The sequence below is a fragment of the Thalia democratica genome, chromosome 4, assembly GCF_965202585.1.
Source record: "Thalia democratica chromosome 4, ktThaDemo2.hap1.1, whole genome shotgun sequence".
In the NCBI taxonomy this organism is placed as follows: Eukaryota; Metazoa; Chordata; class Thaliacea; order Salpida; family Salpidae; genus Thalia; species Thalia democratica.
The window spans coordinates 50,599,339-50,611,678 of NC_139168.1; the positions used below are offsets into that span (position 1 = coordinate 50,599,339).

At 24.2% G+C, this 12,340-nt stretch overlaps 1 protein-coding gene across 1 annotated transcript; it reads right to left on the reverse strand.

Moving 5' to 3' along the window:
* Positions 1–1,432: 1,432 nt before the first annotated feature.
* On the reverse strand, positions 1,433–11,933 carry LOC145834505 (kin of IRRE-like protein 3). The gene is made up of 13 exons (XM_082941950.1): positions 11,861–11,933; positions 11,484–11,678; positions 10,255–10,428; positions 8,105–8,236; positions 7,240–7,434; positions 7,039–7,159; positions 6,823–6,977; positions 5,675–5,883; positions 5,477–5,617; positions 5,040–5,283; positions 4,543–4,733; positions 2,302–2,551; positions 1,433–2,180 (listed from the first exon to the last, which is right to left on the reverse strand). The coding sequence occupies exons 1-13, from the start codon at positions 11,871–11,873 to the stop codon at positions 1,729–1,731; spliced, it is 2,472 nt and encodes an 823-aa protein (XP_082798076.1). The 5' UTR covers positions 11,874–11,933; the 3' UTR covers positions 1,433–1,728.
* Positions 11,934–12,340: the final 407 nt, after the last annotated feature.

Genomic DNA, 12,340 nt, shown 5'->3' on the forward strand with positions numbered 1-12,340 from the left:
TAAAAATTAAGAGTTGTTATGTCTTTGTATTTAAATTTGAACATATTTAAGGCTTCCTAAAATACGATTTTATGTTCTAATTTTAACTTAATGGAATTTAAAAAAATTAAACAAAACAAACATTAAAATTTTCATATAAACAAAACTTATTAAAATAAAAAAGTTGTAGGACTTATAATATGAATAATACTTCTTTTAACTTAGAAAGATAATTGTTTATAAGGTTTTGGACAATGTAAAATTTTGCAGGTGTTTATTATAAGATTTAAACAGCTTGATTACCTTTTCTATTTTTTAAGTGTTTAGTTCGATATTACTTATTTTGCAGTTGTTTTATGCTTCACGCTAGAATTTATCTGTCATAACAAAGATTCTATTTTCTTGTTATGTTTGTTTTGGATAATAAGGTCGTAATCTTTTTTTATAAAAATAATTTAATAAGTTTTAGTGCTAATCAAATTATAGATATTTAGTTTTATAGTTTTGTAAAATATCCGTGTTTACTTATTTGTTCAATATATTTACTTAAAATGGAAGTGCACTTTAAAAAAATTTTGTTACTTAATGTTTTAGTGAAATGTATTAAAGTTAGTGTTAAATAATTTCAACAGAATTTTTTTATCTAAATAAGACAATAAAAATTTAAACGACTAAGAGTTTAATCAAAAAATACTTCGAGTAAAAAATACTCTTTAAACGTACTATTATTTAGCTTAAAATTTTAAACGTTTACTAGAAGAACACATTATTAACTGAATTTTTTACTTTAAAAATGTAGACAAACTATGAATCGTATTGTTGTAAATAGTCTTTAAACAACTAAACACAATGGTAGTAAAACAACATAATGCACTGGCGTAAAACAAAATCATTAAAATACTATGTGCAAATTTTGACAATTTTTGTGTAACTTTGAATAGTAAGTAAAAAATAAGTTTTTTATTTAGATATAACCAGTTTTTTTTCAACTCAAAATTATTCTACACATTCTAAAAAAATAGCAAGTGTAAGTTACTAGTCCGGGAAATGTTGTTTAACTTGTGTACCGGCATTATTCTTTAATGGTTTTCGAAGAGATGAAAAGCAAGTTAAATATTTTAGCAGCAAAAGTAAATTTGAATATGCAGATATAAATAAAAATAATTTATTTCAAAGTGATGGTTAAATGATTATTTTTTTCTAAATTTAGTTATTAAAACAGATAAGAAAATTTAATACTTTTATCTTAAAAAGTTTAACTGAAACTATCAAATTTTTAGCTCTATTAGCTAAAAGTAATAATAACATACTTAATATGTAAAAAATTCATACTATTTGCAAAACTAGTAATACAAGAATAAACATAAAAATGTACAAGCTTTAATAAAAAACAGTGAATTGTATTCGTTCAGCTCTTGGCGCTAAATTATCTATTATAACTTTTTGTTTATCAAAAAAAAAATTAAAGAAAAAATAGCTAACAAATCAATATGTTATATAAATCTAATAAAAGTAAAAATAACTGTGATAAAATGTTTTAAGTTACTTGATTAAATACTGTTTTATTATAAAACAAAAAAAAAAAATTCTAAAACTTTAAAAGTATGTTAACCTTCTTTAGACTTTTTCCTAAAAATTGTTGTTTGAGTAGTAACCAAAACCAACAACTTTTGGTTTCTAAGTTGTCATTTTCAATTCAGCATTCAAAAATCAAAAACATCAAAATTCACTTAGAGTAAACTTTATTTTTCATACGCGGGTAACCATTCGAGGTTTGCTTTGCTGTATCTTGTTTGTATCTCCCCTGGATATTGGTCTTTTGTCGCAATTACTAAACAGTGAAGTGTCTGTAGTATTTGATACCTGACTCAAGTCTATATCATGTGATGCGTTGTATTGCTTTAGATTTTGTTGCGGGTAGACCCTGGTGTCAACAAAATTTGTTTGATGGCTGTAACGTTGAGTTGTCAACGGAATGTAGTTTTGAGGGTAGTACATAGGTACTGGAGAAGATGATTGTGAGCCCAACGATCTATATTGATTATCTCTCTGAAAACAAGGTATTTGTGATGTGATCATTACTTCATTATGACATGATTGTAAAACTGATGTTGGGTAGTTGTTAGTTATAGAAGAAATCTTTGTTGTATTCGTTGGAAATTTTTGTTTTGTTAAAGTCCCATTTTGATGCCATGAACCACCTACAACAATATATTGTTCGTAATCAGTTGTTTAAAAAAGAATCTTTTTTACTTTTTTTTATTATTAACAACGTCTAAGCTAAGAACATTCTATTGAGAAATAAATACATAACAAATTTACCTTCAGTGTGGTATCCATCATCGTGGTTAGATATCGGAGTTGGAATTTTTTCATTTATGCTAGAACTTTCCTCATTTTTTTCTTGTTTAGAATAATCAACGTCACTACGACTTTCTTTTATAAAATAATCCTCTTTTTCAGTCGTTTGCAAAATTGTTTTGTCATAAAAATTGTTTGTTTCATTTTCTAAAGTTGTTGTACCATTTTCACCCATCAATGATACTTTTAAGTTTTCATCGTTGTTTTTGTCCTATAAAAAGTCATTGTTAAGACTATTGAGTAAATAAAATAACTTTTAAGTAGTTCACATAGTTACTTTATAACATAACACCACAAAAACTTGCAAACTTTCAATAGTTTTTTAACAGTGTCAAATTTTACTTAGTTTGGAACTCGTTCCTTATATATATATATATTTATTTATTTATTTATATATCTAATTATATAAAAACTATAATTTAAACAGCTGTTTCACACATTGAAATGTAAAATTTCATGTGATCGTCAGTAAGTTACAGTTTATTATGACAGTGAACAGAAATTTCGATTTTAGAATTTTTATAATAATTGTGACGTAGTAATGGTACAGTTTATTGTACGATTAGCTGAATTTGAAATACGCTGTGAATGTTATTTTAAGCTTTTTAGGAAAGTTTAAAAAGGTTATTTTGGAAAAATGTTTTAAGCTATTAGAAAAAATTTTTAGACTGTTGGGAAAAAATGTTATAAAATGCTATAAAATACTCGTGTTTGCCGCTTCGATTTTATTTTGTTTTAATATTTAGTTGGTTTTAATTTTGTTAAAAAAGTATTTTTGATAATGGATGCATATGTTTTGTCTTTCGCTTTTCTTGTTTAGTGTTACGTTCTTATCTGATTTTTCGATTTCTATTTTTTCTAAGTTACAAAGTTTGCAGCCGAATTTAGTATTGAATTTTAATTTTGTCCTGTTTAATATTTCCCATTTAATTTTGTAGTCTGTATTGTTATCTTTTAAGTTCCATATGTAATTCGCAAGTTCTGTTGTGTGTCTTTTGTTAATATTGTTGAATGATGATTTGTGGTTTCTGTATCTTTTTTTAAAGGTATTTCCTGTCGATCCTATATACTGCTTTGTTGTTTTATTTGATGTTACTGTTGCTTTATAGATTATATTTGACACTAGGCATTCGTTATTTAAAGGGCAAGGTTCTTTACGGCAATTACAAAGTTTATCTTTTATGGTGCTTTTATCGTTTATATTGCTTTTGTTTAATATTTTGTTGTTGTGAGCTATTATTTCACTTTTGAAATTATTTGTGCAACTGTAAGATATTTTGATTGTGCTTCGGTTGAATATTTTATGGAATGGGTGGTTTTCGTCAAATGATGTAGTAATCAGGTTTAAGAATTGTTTGCCTATTTTGGAACTTATATTTAGACTGAATGGTGAGTTGAAATATATTATGTCTCTTTTTCTTTGTTTTTTATTTCTTTCTGGTAAAGTGGTCTTATCGTATCTTAAGGTGTTTTTATAATTGGCCGAATTTAATGCTTTTTAATATTCATTTTTTACATTGTGGAAGGATTCTTCGTTATTAGATAGTTTTATTAGTCTTCTGTTTATTGTTTCGGGCAGCGTAACACTAAACAAGAAAAGCGAAAGACAAAACATATGCATCCATTATCAAAAATACTTTTTTAACAAAATTAAAACCAACTAAATATTAAAACAAAATAAAATCGAAGCGGCAAACACGAGTATTTTATAGCATTTTATAACATTTTTTCCCAACAGTCTAAAAAATTTTTCTAATAGCTTAAAACATTTTTCCAAAATAACCTTTTTAAACTTTCCTAAAAAGCATAAAATAACATTCACAGCGTATTTCAAATTCAGCTAATCGTACAATAAACTGTACCATTACTACGTCACAATTATTATAAAAATTCTAAAATCGAAATTTCTGTTCACTATCATAATAAACTGTAACTTACTGACGATCACATGAAATTTTACATTTCAATGTGTGAAACAGCTGTTTAAATTATAGTTTTTATATAATTAAATAAATATTAAGCTCCAATTTGATTTGTCGAGCACTATCGATCAGAACTTTGTATAAAACCTTTAATATATATATATATATACATATGTATAAACATTGTATGGGTCCAAAAAATAGTTTTTCAAAAAAAATAAATTTACTGTAAAAAATCAATTTAATAAAAAATCGATCCTAGTTTAAAGCAAATAAATACTTTGTCATTGTTGCAGCTATATTGAAGCTGGCTGTTTGCATCACTTTCTAAATTAGTACATTTACGCTGACGAAAATACGTAAAATAGCAATAGACTGCAGCAATAAGTAGTAAGATGAAAACGATTCCACTAGTAACTCCACAAATGATTATTATACCCTTTGAGTTCGAAGATTTGTTTGAGTTCACACCTGTTAAAAAAAACACTTATAAATACCTTGCATGCTTTAAAAAAAAGTGTATAAGTATTTACTAAAACATCGCAAAAACAAGAAAAAATTTTAATAATTTATTTAAGTAATGTAAAATTATTTACTTAAAACAATTTGTTATATCAAAACTCTAATAGCTTAAAAAGGATTTTATTTTTGGACTTTAGGTGGAAATTTTAAACTCCAATATTAATATTGAATTTTTTGTTAGTATTTTATATGAAAAATTATAGAAACTTAGATCTTTTATATAAAAACCTTTTTAAGTTCAGCTTTACAACTGACCTTTGATAAGTAAGAAATATTTGCTGTCTTTTCCATAATTATTAGCAACAAAGCACTGGTAACCACTTTTCACTTTGTAAATGTCATTATCATCAACGTTAAAGATCTTTAATTTACCAGCGAAGTTGTTTTTCGACAGTATACTTTCATATTTTTTCTTTCCACTTTTGTCTTTTACGTGGTCATTATTTACTAACTTAAAACCTCTTTCACCGTCTTTTGTTTCAGTTACCCACTTCCACTCCTAATTTATATGGTTTTAAATCATATAAGTTCAATATAAAAAAAAATATTTAAAAACCTGCAATTTTTTAAATTAGGTTCCCTTTAAAACTTAACTCACTTTTAGTTTAATTACAATCTCTAGTATGTGCTTTGTGCAATGAATTTAAAAGATATTGTCTACTTAAAAGTAATGCTAATTGAATAACACTCACAATTCTTTTGATTGAAGGAAACGTGTTTACTTTACATTCAATTTCTACGTTTTTACCTACGACAGCATTTTTTAAATATTTGCTTGATATTTTAGGTGGTCCGTTCACTGAGACTTTTACCGACTTTTGATTGGATCCAATCTAAAAAAAATATATTAAACATGCTTAAACAATGTTTTAAGTTCAAAGTCAGCATACTTTTGATGATGCACTACATATATACTCTCCACTGTGATTTTGTTTTATATCGAAAATATTTATCTGATTATCAAACGACAGAATTTTTCCCTCGTGTGTCCAAGTAACTTTATTTGGTTTCGGGTTACCGTCCCAGTCGCAAAATAAGCGAACGGATTGACCAATTTCTATGCAAGTATCATCGCTTATGCTGGTCAAAACTGGCGCATCTAAAATTTAAGAAAATTCTTTTTTTAATTTATTTTTACTTCAATCGGTTTAGGCGTTTTCAAAAGTGTCAAAAATAAAAAAGAAAATGTCAAAAATTACAAAAAACTACATTGCTTAAATATTGCTTTTTTAGACAATTTGCACTAATGTTTTTTTTTTAACACTTTCAAAAAATCTATTTTTATGAAATACCATAAAGTTTAGAATTTAGATAGATTAGTTAAGAATTGATTTCTTTTGTTGTTTATATAATTAAAAAAAATTCTAGGTTTTAGCTTTTTCGTGTTAGTAGCTTTAATTATTATTAAAAAAAATATTTTTGCGTAAAGTAAACAAGCATAAAGTATTTTCTAAATTTGATCATTTGTAGCTTTTAATTTTTAAAATCCCTAAAATATATTTCTGAGCTAATTTTATATTCAATAGAAATAAGTTACATGTAACATTAATAGCTTTTAAACTTTTTTTTTTTTTAAGTTTTTTTTTTAAACACTTAAATATATAGCTAAACACTTCAGTTAAAGTATTAAATCAAAATAACTTAAGTTCATGTTCTAGCGCCTTTATAATAAGTTATAACACTACGAGTACTAGTTTAGTATTAATAAAACTTTCCTCTAAGAAAATACCAGTATACTTGTAAATATATATCAATATAGTTATATTTTTATTAAGGCTAAGAAAATTTTTACTTAAGTTATACAAAAACTTTTTTCAATAAAAATTTAAATCAAACGTTGCGAAAGTGTACAGAAAGTTAGAAAGCCTTAACAGTTTTTTGTTGTAAAATATTAAACAAACAGCTATTTTATTTTGAATATTAGCTACAGAAAAATAGTTTAGTTTTAAAATTTTAGTTAAATATTTTTTTAATTCTATAAATCAAACTTTTAATACCCTAATACATATTTTGTACTTTTGTTGCTCATAATACTTACATTTAACGGTTAATATTAATTCCTTCTGCTCAGAAAAACCAGCTTCATTTTCTGCTCTGCAGGAAATTGTTTTCTTGTTTAAATATCTATCAATTGACGGTAGATAAAGAGTTTCACTCTTTTCATTCATTAAAATTTTTCCATCTTTCATCCATCTTAGTAGTAAAATAAGTTTTGATTTTGTTTAACTTAAATAAAAAATAATGTAACTCTTACTCATAGTTAAAAACAGGAGGTAATGAAGGGTATGCTCTGCATTGTATTTTTACAGGTTCACCTTCCACTATTATTTTATTTTTTTCATGTGACAAGAGTTCGATGTTAGCTTGCGGAACATCTAAAGTTTAAAAAAAAAAATGCTGGTAATTTTGTTCACACTGAACAAAAAAAAACTTATTTTGAAAAACTTTAACTAACGTATAATTCTGGTTGTGATTGTCAATTTTTGTTGATGTAAATCAGTTTGTTTATAAGGCTCAATTTTGCAAGTATATTGTTCATAGTCATTATTAGGATTACCATTTATTATTAAATATGTTGTAGTGTTGTACAAAAAGTTTCTTGGTAAACTTGTGTTACTTATTGTACGGTGTCCTTCAACTAACATATCGTCTGAAAAAATAAACAATAAGTTAAATATAATACCTATTGCTAAATGTATCAAAATTTAAAAGTAATTTACCATAGTTTAAATTTTACAATTAGTTACATTAAAAGTTCAAAGATGACTGATTATTAGTTACAAAGTTTTTTTTTATTTTGTCTAGAAATATAAATATATAATTGTTATCTAAAATATAAAACATTAACTTTTTTTGTTGTTCAAAAGTTTAGTAACTACATTGAGGTACACAAGTATAAATATAAAGTATAATAGTTTCTTTCAAAGTTAAAAATATATTTAGAATGTATTCTTTAATTTTTTTATTAAACTAATACTAAATAGTCAAATATTAAAGTAATTAAGGAAGTCAAAAAAACTGCTATTAATTTTTTTTTTAATTTTTCATTAAAACTTTGTAGTACTATACTTTTTGTGTTTTTCAATAAATTTAATCGTTAACTTGTTGCAATACTAATTTTCAAGTATTTAAAAGTACAATTTAAAATCCTTATGTATATAGTTAGCTCTTTAGTACGATTCAAATTTAAGTGTGGTCAAGAGTGCTTACAGTGTTGTTTCATTGGTACAAGCACAAAGCATTATAAAATTTAGGCAACTAGCACATTTTTTAAAACGAAATGATAATTTGATCTACATTACATTTTTTGGTTAACTTACCTTTATACCAATTGATTATAGCTGGTGGCTTACTACTGTACGCGTTGCAAGGAATTTTCGTAACTTTTCCACTGACTACTTTATACTCACCATTTGTACTTAGTAATGGTATTTTTGGTCCTTTAGGGGGCACTATAATTTTTTATACCTTTGTTCAATATTGTAATGACATTTTTATTCAACATTTTTTTTGATTTATATCTATCTTTTCATCGAAATCTACAAGACTATCAAATTAAACATTATTTGTTTTAAAAACTAAAATATTAAAGTGTAAAAATTTTTTTATATATTTTTTGCAACTTTTTTAGGTTAATCAGTTTGAATTGAAATGAAACTGATTAAATAAATAATCGTTATGTGTATAGAACTAATATAAAATGTTAATAATGAAATATTAAAACTCCGTAGAAAATATTTTAAGATTAAAACTTTTGTATATATATATATAAATTATATTATAGATTTTATAAAAATTTCTGGTCGACAGTGCTCGACAAATAAAATTGGAGCTAAATATTTATCTAGTTATATAAAAACAACAGTTTATACAGCTGTTTCATACATGAAATATAAAAATTCATGTACTCCTCAGTAAGCTACAGTTTATTACAATAGTGAACAGTAATTTAGATTATAAAAATTTTTATAATAATTGTGACGTAGTAATGATACAGTTTATTGTACAGTTAGCTGAATTTGAAATAATACGCTGTAGTTGTTAATTTATTCATTTTAGAAAGTTTAGAAAGGTTGTTTTAGAAAAATGTTTCAAGCTATTAGAAAAAAGTTTTAGACTGTTAGAAAAATGTTTTAAAATACTCGTGTTTGCGGCTTAAATTTTATTTTGTTTCAATATTTAGTTGGTTTTAATTTTGTTAAAAAGTATTTTTGATAATAGATACATATGTTTTGTCTTTCGCTTCTTTGTTTAATGTTACGTTCTTATCTGATTTATCAATTTCTATTTGTTCTAAGTTAACAAAATTAAAACCAACTAAGTATTAAAACAAAATAAAATTTAAGCCACTAACACGAGTATTTTAAAACATTTTTCTAACAGTCTAAAAATTTTTTCTAATAGCTTAAAACATTTTTCTAAAATAACCTTTCTAAACTTTCTAAATGCATAAATTAACAACTACAGCGTATTATTCCAAATTCAGCTAACTGTACAATATACTGTGTCATTACTACGTCACAACTATTATAAAAATTTTCAAAATCTAAATTTCTGTTTACTATCGTAATAAACTGTAGCTTACTGAGGAGTATATGAAATTTTATATTTCATGTATGAGACAGCTGTATAAACTGTTGTTTTTATACAATTAGATAAATATATATATCTATATATATCTTCGTTTTATAGAAACATTTTATAAAACTTAATTTATCCACAACTGTTTTGAGCGACAACTTTTGGGAAAAAAGTTAATAAATTTTATTTGAATATGAGCTTATTTAAGTACTTTTAAGATATATTTAAACTTATTTCAAATAGTTTTGTATGTATAATTTTAATTTGAATAAGTTATTTGTATGTTTTTTTTTTAATCTTTTATAACTGTTTTTCGCAAAAACGCATAAACTAAATGTTATTTATTTTTATTTTTAAGAAAAACAGATGTCAACCAATAAAGACTTTTAACAATTTTAACAAACTGTAAGATGATACGCTATACACATGTATTAACAGTTATTACTAATTCATGGAAAAGAATTTTTTTTATCCAAATTAAGTATGTGTCAACTAAGCTTAAAATTGTTATTTTTGAATGTAGTTTTGATAATACACTATTTTAGTCGTTTTAGTGTTTTTTTTTACTTTTTTTTTTTTACTTTTATAAAGACAATGCAGTCATAAAAAAGGTAATACAAAGAATTCCATTTTAATAAGTATATTATTTCAGTTAATTTATTTTAAATGTAATACAGTTTGGTATTTTATGTTTTTAAATTCTTATAGATTTTAATGTTTTTTTTTGAAATAGTTAAGTAGTTAGAAATGTTAAAAGTTTCTATCCATTGAAAGTAACTTACAACCTAATAACATCTTTTATTAACTGGTTTTTTTTTTCACAGACAACAAATATTAAAATTTAAAAAAACACTTTATACTTCGAAAAAGTAGTTAAAAACAAACTTACCAACAACTTGTAATCTAGCGGGCTTACTTCTTATATACTCAGGGTTTTTTTCTGTGGCTTTATGAATAATTGCTTGACATTCATACATACCTTCGTCAGAAAGCTGCACATTGTTTATTGCAATATCATAAAAGCCGTTTGAAGTTTCACCGGAATAGAAATACCGGTCCCACACTATTTTTTTGTTAAACTTTTGTTATGTTTAAAACATGATCTTTTATAAAGTTTGTAGAAGCGTTTAAAATAAATTACTTTTAACGGTAAACATTTCAAAATTACAACCTTTAATATAATTAGGATATATATTTATTTCAATACTTAATATGCCGTTGATTATGTTATTTAATTAAAATTTCTGTTCAAGAAAGTGTATTTTTTTCATAAACAATATCATAACAGACACTTCTTGAAACTAAGATACTATAAAACAAAAAACATTAGACAAAAAGTGTACAATATGTCAAAAATCACTATGATATACTTGTATTGCTTTTTTAAAGTTTTTGATAAACTCATTTATTTCTATTTGTTTAGAAATCTTATCGACAAGCTATGAATTTTAAACTAATGGTTCTCAAAGTTTTATTTTTTAATACGCACAGTGTATTACTAAAAAGCAGTTTTATAAACATTAGATATTTTAGTATACTTTTTTTACGAACAAAAGTTGTTTTACTATGATGTTTTTGAATAGTAAACATATTTAGTTAAGTTCCTTAGAGCACTATTTCATCTTATAAGTATTTTTAATAAAATACTATGTAAAAGAAGTATCATTAATGTTTTTAAACATATTAAAAGCTAATTTAAAGTGCTTTTAATATATAAATTAGCATACCTTACACACTTGTTTAAAATATGTTACATTTCTAATCAAAACTTTTGATACAACTAAATGTTTCTATGTATAATTTGAAATACATTAATCTAAACCGCGTTAAAAAGATAAAGTTTGTTTCGAAGCTAGACTTTAGCTACCTTTGTTTTATTGTTCATTTTTAATTAAATCACTTTTATTTAAGATATGCGTTCGAGTTAAAAAAAAATGTGTTTGTTGTAACAAACAGTTTTTAAACCTTGCTTTCATAAGATTTTTGAAAATTACAATTCAATATTTAATTTTAAATTGCCACTGAAAATAGTTATATGTAATAAAACTAAATATACTTTGCATCTGGTTTTTAGCTAAAAGCTAGAAAAGTCTTTTTACTTCAAGCTACAAAACTAACAGTCTAATTCATAACCAAGTCCTAGACCGTTTTTAGTCCATTGAACTTTTGCTTTTTTTGATAAAACATTCTTAATTCGACATTTAAGAGTCGCCCTTCCGCCAATCAAAACATCTTGTGAGCTAGGTTGTTCGACAATCTCACTTTTCATTAAACTAATTGGAGACAACACATGCAACATCAAAAGTAGTTTAACTGTAAATAATTACAGTCTGTAACTATTTATTAATTTAATATACCAAATTATTTTTCTATATATATTAATACTATGACCAAAATAGAAACTCTTTATAATTATTTTTATTCAGCATTAAATAATTTAATTATTTAATAGACTTATTTTCAGCATTCAATGATTTATTTACTTTTAGACTTACTTTCAGCATTCATTCCGTTCAAAGTATGAATTAAGTTTTACTTTTTAGTTTTTGTATTGTATTACATTCCTGCTGAAAATAGTTTAATTAAAAAAATGTTCAACTATTTATATAGTGTATTATTCACAATTTTAATCGCTAATACTTTAATTCAAATTTTAGAAAAGAATAACATTAAGTTAATTTTAAATTAAAGCACCGTTTAATGCAACAGTGCAGAGTTAAGTAAAAATTTATTAAGTTTAAACCCAGCTTTAAAAGGGATAATCTTTATAATACATTTTTTGTCTCATTGCATAGTTTAATTGCTAGTGACCGAAAAAACGTTATAACTTTTATAAAAATAGATTTAGCTTTTTAAGATAAACATAAATTGTAATTAAAGTTACTTATTATGTTTGTTGTATTCTATAGCAAAATTTTTTTAATTATTTAAAAAATTGTGTAGGCTTCAAGATTTTATTTTGAAACTAAGCTTTT

Coding starts and splice junctions, on each gene's coding strand:
- LOC145834505 (XM_082941950.1), bottom strand. Junction 10,429..11,483: donor ACTTGGTTATGAATTAGACT/GTTAGTTTTGTA, acceptor ACAAAAAAATAG/TGTGGGACCGGTATTTCTAT. Junction 5,884..6,822: donor ATTAATATTAACCGTTAAAT/GTAAGTATTATG, acceptor CTTAAATTTTAG/ATGCGCCAGTTTTGACCAGC.